General features: G+C 47.3%; 1 protein-coding gene across 1 annotated transcript; it reads right to left on the bottom strand.

Moving 5' to 3' along the window:
• Window positions 1-7,705: 7,705 nt before the first annotated feature.
• Window positions 7,706-11,307, bottom strand: LOC100936225 (protein FAM209B). The gene is made up of 2 exons (XM_024238645.2): window positions 10,626-11,307; window positions 7,706-8,054 (listed from the first exon to the last, which is right to left on the bottom strand). The coding sequence occupies exons 1-2, from the start codon at window positions 11,076-11,078 to the stop codon at window positions 7,788-7,790; spliced, it is 720 nt and encodes a 239-aa protein (XP_024094413.2). The 5' UTR covers window positions 11,079-11,307; the 3' UTR covers window positions 7,706-7,787.
• Between the last annotated feature and the right edge of the window lie 883 nt (window positions 11,308-12,190).

Below are 12,190 nucleotides of genomic sequence, written 5' to 3'. Positions count from 1 at the left end.
AGTCGGAGGATGTGATAAGAGAGATGGGAGGGGCCTCGTTAGCTGGGTGGCCAGGGAGAGCCACCCTGAGGGGTGACCTCTGAGCAAAGACCATAGTCACAAGCCTAGTAGCCAGCAATGTGGTATCTGGAGGAAACATGCCAGGGAAGGAAGCCTGTGCAAAGTCCCTGAGGAAGAAATGAGCTTGGCACATGCAGCTGGGAGGGGACTATTCACAGAGCTGGGAGGGGACTATTCACAGAGCTAGGAGCGGACCAGGACCTGTGGGCACCTGCAGGCCAGGGGGGTGGGATTGAACACCACTGTGAGCACAGTGGGAAACTACAAAGGGTTTAAATCCATTGTGATACATCCCTCATTATGATTATTTGCATATTATCGGTACTTATGGTTTGCTGTCTATCTCTCCCATTAGAATATATTAGAATATAATGTGAAATTTCATTGTAAAATGTTGGCCACTGTATTAGTCCATTCTCATGCTGCTATAAAGAAATACCCAAAACTGGGTAATTTATAAAGGAAAGAAGTTTAATTGACTCACTGTTCCACAGGGCTGGGGAGGCCTCAGGAAACTTACAATCATGGCAGAAGGGGAAGCAAACGCATCCTTCTTCACATGGTGACAGCAAGGAAGAGAATGGCAGAAGTGCAGAGCAAAGGGGAGAAAAGCCCTCACGAAACCATCAGGTCTCATGAGAACGCAGTCAATACCATGAGAACAGCCCTGGGGAAGCACCCCCATGATTCAATCACCTCCCACAAGCTCTGTCCCCCAACACGTGGGGATTACAGTTTGGATTACAATTCAAGATGAGATTTGGGTGGGGACACAGAGCCAGACTCCATCAGCCTCTAATTCAAACTTTCAAAAAAATTACCGTAGGCTGAAATGCACTTACTCCATGATCCAGAAATTGTACTTCTGGGCATTTATCCCAGAGTCATGAACACTCGTGTCCACACGAGAGCCTGTGCGTGATTCTCCATAGCAGCTGTTTATAATACCAAAGCTTTTTGAAACAACCCACGTGTCCCTCCATAAGGGGATGGTTCAACAAAGTGGGGCACGTGGTACTCAGTGACAGAAAGGCTTGAACTCATGGTGTGGGTAACAGCCAGGGACCTCAAGGGAGTTAGGCTAAGTGAAAAGAGCCCCTCTCAAAAGGTCGCAGACTGTATGATTCCACTTATAGAACACTCTCACAACAAAATGATGGAGATGGAGATTAGTGGTTGCCAGGGGTTAGGGATGGTGGGAGACGGCAGCTTGGTGCACAGAAATCCCTGTGGTGACAGGACACTTCTGTATCTTTTTTTCCTTCTTTGCTTTTACATAGCCCTAACATAAAGATCGTTTTTTTAAAAAAATTTTGAGACAGGGTCTCACTCTGTTGCCCAGGCTGGAGTGCAGCGGTGCAATCTCAGCTCACTGCAGCCTCGACCTCCCAGGCTCAAGCAATCCTCCCGCACAGCTTCCTGAATAGCTAGGACTACAGGTGCAAGCCACCATGCCCAGATAATTTTTGTATTTTTTGTAAAGACAGGGTCTCACTTACCCAGGCTGGTCTCAAACTCCTGGGCTTAAGAGATCTTCCCGTCTAGGCCTCCCAAAGTGCTGGGAGGCGTGCACCACCACGCCCAGCCCTTCTGTATCTTGTTGTTGGTGGTGATTACCAGAATCCATGCGGGGGATAAAACAGCCCAGAGTTCTGCAAGCACACGTTGCTCCGTGTCAACTCCCTGGTTTTGGGATTGACTTACCTAAGATGCAACCACAGGAGGAAACTGGGTGAAGAGCACACGGGACCTCTCAGTGCCACCTTTGCAACTTCCTGTGAACCTATTATTATTTCAAAAGAAAAAGTTAAGAAAAATTACTGTGGGCCAAACAAACATGGTATGGGCAGGGGAGGTTTGGTGTCTGAGCCAATAGTTCATAGCCTCTGCTTTCAAGGGACTGGGTGTTGTCATTCTTGATCAATGGCTGCTGTTTCTTTGGTCTCATTTCCCTGGTTCAGAGACCCAGTGACGAGGTCAAAGGGCAAGGTGGACGTGTCAGCTGTGGTATCAGAAGTGGCAGATGGAAACATTTTGTGTGTTTGTGTGTGTATACATGATGTATTCATTTTTAATTGCTGTGTAAAAACTTTGCCATATGTGTAGTGGCTTACAACAACCCCCACTTATCACACAGTTTTTGTGGGTCAGGAGTACATGTAAGGCTGGCGGGGTCTCTGCTTAGGGTCCCACCAGGCAGAAATCAGGTATCGGTCATGGCTGCTCTACCATCTGAAGCTCAGGCTCCCTCTTCCAAGCCACTGGTTGTTGGTGGAATTCATTTCTACAGCTGTAGGACTGAAGTCCATGCTTTCTTCCCAGCTGTTGTCTGGGCTCTCTTTCGGGTCCTAGCGGCAACCCTCATGTCCCTATCCCTCATGTCCCTATCATGGAACCCCCGTGGTCTCACAATACCGCAGCTTCCATCTTCAGGCCGCCAGGGAAGTCTCGTGGCTACTATGAGGTCTTACGTAAGACAATGTCATCGTCTTCACAGCTCCCACCACACTCAAGGGAAAGATTACAAAAGGTGAGTGCCAGCCGGAGGCAGTGGCTCACGCCTGTAATCCCAGCACTTTGGGAGGCCGAGGCGGGTGGATCATCTGAGGTCGGGAGTTTGAGACCAGCCTGACCAACATGGAGAAACCCCGCCTCTACTAAAAATACAGAATTAGCCGGGTGTGGTGGCGCATGCCTGTAATCCCAGCTATTCCGGGGGCTGAGGCAGGAGAATTGCTTGAACCCGGGAGGAGGAGGTTGTGGTGAGCCAAGATTGTGCCATTGCACTCCACCCTGGGTGACAAGAGCAAAACTCCGTCTCAAAAGCAAAAACAAACAAACAAAAAACCCCCCAAAAACCAAAAGGTGAGTGCCTCTTGGGACCATCTTAGAATTTAGCCCACCACCCGCATCCAGGTTCATGAACAAGGCCGTGTCCAGTGGCCATGTCCCCTGCCTAATGCTCAATTTTTTGTTAGCACCAGCATGATGCCTCCATCACCTCATGCTGGAGCAGCCTCTTTGCAGCTGGGTCCCACTCCTGGTATTCACACCCGTGAGTGACTTGTTTCCACCCAGTAGAGCATGGCAGAGCTGATGCCCATGGCTCCCATGATGACATCACATTGTGAGGCCCCTGTTGTGCTAGTGATTCGCTCTAGAATCTTACTGTCCTTATTGGCTTTGAAGATGCAAAATGCCATGAGTACTACAGCAGCAAGGGAATGCATTCTGCAGACAGTCTGAGCTGTCAACCTGCTCTGATAAACACTTTAAGATTTAGGCAACTACAGTGATCAGCAGTTATCATTTATGTATCAGCTTCTCTTTTTATTTTTCATTTTCTTTTGTTTTTTAAATTTTTAAATTTTTATTTTTTTTTGAGATGGAGTCTCACTCTGTTGCTCAGGCTGGAGGACAGTGACATCGTCTCGGCTCACTGCAACCTCCACCTCCCTAGTCAAGTGATTCTCCTGGCTTAGCCTCCTGAGTAGCTGGGACTACAGATGCACACCACCATGTTCAGCTAATTTTTGGATTTTTAGTAGAGACAGGGTTTCATCATGTTGGCCAGGCTGGTCTTGAAGTCCTGACCTCAGGTGATCCACCCACCTCCGCTTCCCAAAGTGTTGGGATTACAGGCACGAGCCACTGCACCTGGTCTTTTTTTTTTTTTTTTTTTTTGAGACAGGGTCTCACTCTGTCACCCAGCCTGGACTGCAGTGGTGGTATCACGGCTCACTGCAGCCTCTACTTCCCGGGCTCAAGTGATCCTCCCACCTCAGCATCCCTAGTAGCTGAGACCACAGGCACGCACCCCCATGCTCGACCAGTTTTCTTTGTTTGCTTGTTTTTCTTTTCTTTTTATTTTTTTAAAACTTTTTCTCCCAAGGCTCCATTATCCAGACTATTCTGTATATTTTTTTAGAGTTAGGGTATCACCATGTTGCCCAGGAGTGTCTTGAACTCCTAGACTCAAGGGATACTCCTGCCTCGGTCTCCCAAAGTGCTGGGATTACCGGCATGAGACACCACGCCAGGCCTCAATTTCTCTTTTTAAACCACAGGGTGTGGTAATAGAATTTGAGTTTATGCTATAACAGCAGAGTTGAGTAACTTTAAGATATGGCTCCAAAAATACATCTAATGCATTTTAGCGTGAAAATATTGCATGAAATTGACTGGATTGAGAAAACACTATTTTCTAGGCAAAACTGTGGTCTGCACAGTGTGTATTAAGCTAGGCCAAAGACATGGAGGATACCATTTTTGAGGAATTGTTAAATCCAAATGTACAGCAGATTTTGTTCTAATTTACATCCTTGGTGCACTTGCTCTAAGGAGTTTTGACAATTTCCCCTTTCGGAGGATCCCCATCTTTAGTTGCTAGTGCCCTGGATGGAGCTATACACAAAAATACGGTTTATAGGCTGGGTGTGGTAGCTCATACCTGTAATCCCAGCACTTTGGGAGACTGAGCAGGAGGATCACTTGAGCTTGGGAGTTCAAGACCAGCCTGGGCAACAGACTCTACAAAAAATACCTTAAAGATATTAGCCTGGCAAGGTGGTGCACGCATGTGGTCCCAGCAACTAGAAAGGCTGAGGTGGGGCCGGGCACAGTGGCTCACACCTGTAATCCCAGCACTTTAGGAGGCTGAGGCGGCGGATCACCTGAGGTCAGGAGTTAGAGACCAGGCTGGGCAACATGGCGAAACCCTATCTCTACTGAAAGTACAAAAATTAGCCGGGCGTGGTGGCAGGTGCCTGTAATCCCAGCTACTTAGGAGGCTGAGGCAGGAGAATCGTTTGAACCCAGGAGGCAGAGGTTGCAGTGAGCCACGATCACGCCACTGCACTCCAGCCTGGGCAACAAGAGCGAGACTCTGTCTCAAAAAAAATAAAAAAAGGAAAAACTGAGGTGGGAGGATCGCTTGAGCCTGGGAGGTTGAGGCTGCAGTGAGCCATTATCATTCATGCCACTGCACTCCAACCTGGGTGACAGAGGGAGACCCTGTCTCAAAAAATAAAAATAAAAATAAATTTATAAAATTATATTTTGTCTTCCAGACAAGTATGTTTGTGAAGATGAATATATCTACTAATGAATACATTTCCTGGTTTTTGTTTTATTTTGTTTTGAGATGGAGTCTCGCTCTCTTGCCTAGGCTGGTGTGCAATGGTGCGATCTCGGCTCACTGCAACCTCCACCTCCCAGGTTCAAGTGATTCTCCTGCCTCAACCTCCCAAGTAGTCTGGGATTACAGGCACCCACCACCATGCCTAACTAATTGTGTATTTTTAGTAGAGACGAGGTTTCCCCATGTTGGCTGGGCTGGTCTCGAACTCCTGACCTCAAGTGATCTGCCCACCTCAGCCTACCAAAGTACTGGGATTCCAGATGTGAGCCACTGCGCCCAGCTTCTGCTTGTTAACATATGAGATTAGCATAAATTAGGGGTTGGCAAACTTATCCTGTAAAGGGCCAGTTAGTAAATATTTGTGGGCCATATTGGTTTCTGTTGCAATAATTCAAGCCTGCTATTGTAAGCACAAAAGCTAGAGCCATAGACAACGTGGAAATTTTGTGGCACAAAAGCAGCCATAGATAATATGTAAATTAATGAGTGTGCCTGTGTTCCAATAAAACTTCATGGGTGCTAAAGGTTGGATTTTATGTAATTTTCATGTCATCAAATATATATATATACATATTTGTCGCCATATATATATACACACACACAGCGACAGGGTCTCACTATGTTGCTCAGGCTGAACTCAGACTCCTGGGCTCAAGCAATCCTCCTGCCTCATCCTCCAGAGTAGCTGGTACTCTAGGTGCACACCACCACACCCTGCCTGATATTTTTAAGCACGAAAAAATATAAAAATCATTATTAGTTCACAAGGCTGTACAAATATAGGCAGGTGGCCAAATTTGGCCTGTGAGCTGTAGCTTGCTGATCACAGATCTACTATCTACTGGTTAAATGAAGACAATCTAAAACCTGCCCCATCTTGAGATTACTGGTTAAAACCAATTTTTTTGTTATCTGGATTTCTTCAGAGTGGGCTGTGACAATAACTGACATACTCCAGTTTGCTTGAAAACACTCATAAATAATCTGGAAGGCAAAAGGAGTAATCTTGGCTCCTTCCATTTCCCCTGTATTGAAAGCTGAGAGTTAAGGCAAAAAGCAAAATGTTCAAGGACCTTTTACAAGAGGTCCACCTCCTACACATGGAGAAAATCACCCGTGCAGGGAGGATGCTGAAAGCTTTGTGCAAATAATGGGAGTGGACAAATAAAGGAAGGTGGCAGAGATTCAGGACTTCTCTGTCAGGCACCAAAATTTTGGACTGAAGTGAAATAAAGGAATTTCCATGGTGTCCCACAGCTAACTGTTCTCTCCAGCCAAGCACAAGTGTGTCTACAAAACCATCAGGTTGGCCATTTATTTATTTATTTATTTATTTATTTATTTATTTATTTATTATTTTTTTGAGATGGAGTCTTGCTCTGTCGCCAGGCTGGAGTGTAGTGGCACGATCTCGGCTCACTGCAACCTCCGCCTCCTGGGTTCAAGCAATTCTCCTGCCTCAGCCTCCCAAGCAGCTGGGACTACAGGCACCCGCCACCACACCCAGCTAATTTTTGTATTTTTAGTAAAGACGGGGTTTCACCACATTGGCCAGGATGGTCTCAATCTCTTGACCTCATGATCTGCCCGCCTCAGCCTCCCAAAGTGCTAGGATTACAGGCTTGAGCCACCGAGCCCGGCCATAGGTTGGCCTTTTAAATGAGGGAAGATGGGCTCAGGGGTCAGTAGGAGCTTTACAGCCCTAACTGTGTGCAGAGTCAGCCATACTAACATGTAAACTATCCACATTTTAAATAAGTATGATAAAGTACATATCAACTGACTGGGGAGCCCCTGGTTAGCACATCTGTATCCAAAACCCCAATGATATAGAAAGGATGAATTGTTTTTCCCCCTTTTTTTTTTCTAATTTAAAAATAATAGAGAAGGAATCTCACTATGTTGCCCAGGGTGGTTTCAAACTCCTGGACTCAAGCAATCCTCCCGCCTTGGCCTCCCAAAGTGCTAAGATTACAGGTGTGAGCCACCATGCCCGGCCTTTCCCTTTTTCTTAATCCAACTATTGACAAATGTAACTGCCAGTTTGGTAGAAGGAAAAGTCAATGCATGGAACCTTTGAAATGGAATGAGTGAAAGGACTCCTGTGGTGAGACAATCAGATAACTCTAGAATACACCCCTCCTAACTGAATCATTTTACCATTTTAAAACTATCATTAATGCCGTCTTTTGTAATATATCAAAGATAAAAAGCAGTTCTGTATCTTGCACAAATAGATACTATAGAGAGCGAGAGTTTGTATGGAAATGACGTCAGCATCTTATCCCAGATTTCCCTAGCTCCAACATCCACCCGCGGCCATTGCACGGAAGCACGAGCTCATCACGTACTATTATGTAGCTTTCGGTGCTCTTCTCACCACCCACAGCTCTAGACGATGTGAGAGAGGCAAAAACAAAACCATCACTGCTATGGCTACTGGTCTCACATTCACTTTTTCTTCTAGTGCAAAAAAGAAAAGAAGCAAGATCTCAAACGTGGAAGTTCTTTTCTTCAGAATAGTTTTATTAGTTTGCATACAGTTTGTCAACACTCAATTTTTTTCTCTCCTGACACACAAATCCATTCAGCTATAGCTTTCTTCTCCCCGCATTTCATAGATCGTGACATGGTATGGATCTGCAGGCATCTCTGACCTTCGAAGCCTGAGGTTACTGCCACTGCCTGTTGCCATGGCACCTTTAAGATTCCGCACTTTGGACACAGATTTCAAAAGCTCCACCTCAAGTTCGTTTAAGGTATTGAATACACAGTCTTTGTAAAGATAAGCATTTTGATTTTTCTTTAGTGGAGTGCGAAATGGGAAGCCTCGAAGGCCAGAAGGACTCTGCTCCTGTCGAGAAAGATATTCAACGTCAATAATATCACGGACTTTGCTGGTTTTGACACAGTTCCAAGAGAGTTGGGCTCATTTAAGAAAAGATGGTTCTAGCATTGCTCGAGTGCAGGCATTGGCAGACTATGGACAAATTTGGCCCTCCACCTGTTTTTGTAAATAAAGTTTTATTGGCACACGGTCATGCTCACTCATTTCTATATTGTTTAAGGCTGCTTCATGTTACAACAGCAGACTTGAGTAGTTGCAAGGAAGACCATACTGCCCACAAAGCTGTAAATATTCACTCTCTGGCCCTTTACAGAAAAAGTTTGCCAACCCTTCCTCTAATCAGTTTGGGCACAGGATCATGAAATGCTGGGTCTTTCTAGGGGAGAACACGCTTTCTTTCCCTTTCTCCTTCTACTTGAAAGAATGTTCATGGTCACTTTGAGGCCCAGCTGTTATTACTTTACACCTTCATCTCTTTTTTTGTTTGTTTTTTTGAGACACAGTTTCACTCTGTCACCCAGGCTGGTGTGATCTTGGCTCGCCTCAACCTCCGCTTCCTGGGTTCAAGCAATTCTTTTTTTTTTTTTTGTGAGACAGAGTCTTGCCCTGTCGCCCAGGCTGGAGTGCAGTGGCATGAACTCGGTTCACTGCAACCTCTGCCTCCTGGGTTCCAGCGATTCTCCTGCCTCAGCCTCCCGAGTAGCTGGGATTACAGGCATCCGCCATCATGCCCGGCTAATTTTTGTATTTTTGTAGAGACAGGGTTTTATCATGCTTGCCAGGCTGGTCTTGAACTCCTGACCTCAGGTGATCCACCCGCCTCGGCTTCCCAAAGTACTGGGATTACAGGCATGAGCCACCACCCTGGGCCGGGGTTCAAGCAACTCTTGTGCCTCAGCCTCCCAAGTAGCTGGGACTACAGGTGCCCACCACCATACCAGCTAATTTTTTTTTTTTTATACAGAGTCTCACTTTGTTGCCCAGGCTGGAGTGCAGTGGCACAATCTCAGCTCACTGCAACCTCTGCCTCCCAGGTTCAAGTGATTCTCCTGCCTCACTCTCCCGAGTAGCTGGGATTACAGGTGTGTGCCACCACATCCGGCTAATTTCTGTATATATATTTTTTGAGACTGAGTTTTGCTCTTGTTGCCCAGGCTGGAGGGCAATGGCGCAATTTTGGCTCACTGCAACCTCCACCTCCCGGGTTCAAGTGATTCTCCTGCCTCAGCCTCCCGAGTAGCTGGGATTACAGGCATGCACCACCACGCCTGACTAATTTTGTATTTTTAGTAGAGACGGGCTTTCTCCATGTTGGTCAGGCTGGTCTCAACCTCCTGACCTCAGGTGATCCGTCCACCTCGGCCTCCCAAAGTGCTGCGATTACAGGCGTGAGCCACTGCGCCCAGCCTTTTTTTTTTTTTTGAGACGGAGTCTCACTGTCACCTGGGCTAGAGTGCAGTGGCTCCATCTCGGCTCACTGCCACCTCTGCCTCCGGGGTTCAAGTGATTCTCCTGCCTCAGCCTCCCGAGTAGCTGGGATTACAGGCGCCCGCCACTACGCCCAGCTAAGTTTTGTATTTTTAGTAGAGACAGGGTTTCACCATGTTGCCCAGCTGGTCTCGAACTCCTGACCTCGTGATTCACCCGCCTCGGCCTCCCAAAGTGCTAGGATTACAGGGGTGAGCCACTGTGCCTGGCCTAATTTCTGTATTTTTAGTAAAGATGAGGTTTCACCATGTTGGCCAGGCCGGTCTCAAACTCCTGACCTCAAGTGATCCGCCTGCCTCGGCCTCCCAAAGTTTTGGGATTACAGGCATAAGCCACTGTGCCCGGCCTACACCTTTATCTCCTTACAGAAGTCTCATATTTTGTTGGGATGATATCATTTCCATTTAGCTCAGGAATTTGCAGTAAGTCAAACACTAGGAAACATGTAAAAAGCAAGGGGAACAGTGAATTTGGTCCTGTGAATAATTTTGACCTTCTAAAACACACCATAAGTTCTTTTTTTTGAGACAGAGTCTCACTCAGTTGCCCAGGCTGGAGTGCAGTAGTGTGATCTCAGCTCACCACAACCTCTGCCTCCAGGATTCAAGCCATTCTCCTGCCTCAGCCTCCCAAGTAGCTGGGATTATAGGCACACGCCGCCACGCCTAGCTAATTTTTGTATTTTTAGTAGAGATGGGGTTTCACCATGTTGGCCAGGCTGGTCTCAAACTACCGACCTCAGGCAATCCACCTGCCCTGGCCTCCCGAAGTGATGGGATTACAGGCATGAACCACTGCGCCCGGCTGAGTTCTTGAATCTATCCTACATTTGAAAAAATCCATCTAACCAGAAGAACTTTGAGCCAATAAGCTAGAGGTCATCTTCCACTGTTTGTTCCAATATCTGTGGATGTAGGGACTATTGTCTTCACTAAGGATACATCAGGAAGTGAATTTGCCAACTTTGCCCAGGACCATGAGGTCGGTTCATTATACCCAACGGTGCTGCCTAGACTCACTAGAACATCCGTTTCCCTGAGACTCCTGAGATTGAATCAATATGGTGTAAAAAAATGGAGCCATCCTTACCTTATTCTTCTCACTGTCTCTTTGACACTTCAGTATCACAAACAGCACAACAACAAACAAAAGCCAGAGCCATTTGCTCCCAAGCCAGCCTCGGGTGTGCTCTGGTAGATTCTGCCGAATCCGAAAGTGCTCTCCACACGGCACCTTCCCCTGGAGTTCGCTAGTTTTCTGTCTCAGAGAAGAGAACATAAAGGCATAGCTGCAGGTGAGGCACAGAAGCAGGACCAGGGACGATTTCAGCATCCACATGGTGAGCAGGGATGGGGAAGGGAGTTGCTCATGATGGGTTTGCTTGCCCTCGCAACTGGGAGACTGGGCATCTGGTGCCAGGTCCTTGGTGATGTCACAGAGGCCCTGAGCTGAGGCCACCCTGGCCATTGTGATGATTTCAGGACAGAGGTTACAGGTCACAGGGGTCGCCCGGGAGGAGGACTCAAAGGGAGATGGGGGCATTTCCAGCAGGCAGTCAGAGAGAGAGGATGGGCACGACGGGGTGCCAATTCCCTGCCAGGGGACTCTTTCCAACCCTGGAGCTTTTGCTGGGAGAGGCCATCGTGTTTTTGTTTTTCATTTGTTTGATCCAGACATTGTGATGAGCAGAGGGAGATGCCATGTGCCCCGTGGAGCTGAGTTAAATGGGAGAGAAAGATATTAAACCACAGGCTACCTACAAACTCGGAGCCACCTATGTGTTTTGTTTGGCTTACGTTGTTTCTAAAAATTATTTGTCAGTACTTAAATGTTGTGGGGGGTGGGCATTTCACTTTAAAAGTCCAGGTTTCCGGCTTCCTTCGAAAATATGAGAGTGTGGCCAGGCGTGGTAGCTCACGCCTGTAATCCCAGCACTTTGGGAGGCTGAGGCGGGCAGATTACAAGGTCAAGAGATCGAGACCATCCTGTCCAACGTGGTGAAACCCCGTCTTTACTAAAAATACAAAAATTAGCTGGATGTGGTGGCACACGCCTGTAGTCTCAGCTACTTGGGAGGCTGAGGCAGGAGAATCGCTTGAACCCAGGAGGCAGAGGTTGCAATGAGCCGAGATCGCGCCACTGCACTCCAGCCTGGCAACAGAGCAAGACTCTGTCTCAAAAAAAAAAAAAAAAAAGTAAAAGAAAGAAAAGAAAATATGAGAGTTCTGGAAGCACTGGGCCCACACTGTCACAGAACCAGTCTTCTGCTAGAGCCAAGTGAAATCATCCATCCTGTAGCCACATTCCCTCCACAGTCCCCACCACTCCCTATTACCACATACCATCATTGACAGCAGCAGTGTGTGCCTGCCTTGGGTTAAGAGTATACTTTGGAGCCGGGCCCGGTGGCTCACACCTATAATCCCAGCACTGTGGGAGGCCAGGATAGGCGGATCACCCGAGGTCAGAAGTTTGAGACCAGCCTGGCCAACATGGTGAAACCCAATCTCTACTAAAAATACACAAATTAGCCAGGCGTGGTGGCATGTGCCTGTAATCCCAGCTACTTGGGAGGCTGAGACAGGAGAATCACTTGAACCTGGGAAGCAGAGGTTACAGTGAGCTTAGATGGCGCCACTGCACTCCAGTCTGGG

Source organism: Pongo abelii, chromosome 21 (assembly GCF_028885655.2).
Source record: "Pongo abelii isolate AG06213 chromosome 21, NHGRI_mPonAbe1-v2.0_pri, whole genome shotgun sequence".
NCBI classification, from domain to species: Eukaryota; Metazoa; Chordata; class Mammalia; order Primates; family Hominidae; genus Pongo; species Pongo abelii.
This window is presented reverse-complemented; position numbering and strand designations above follow the sequence as displayed.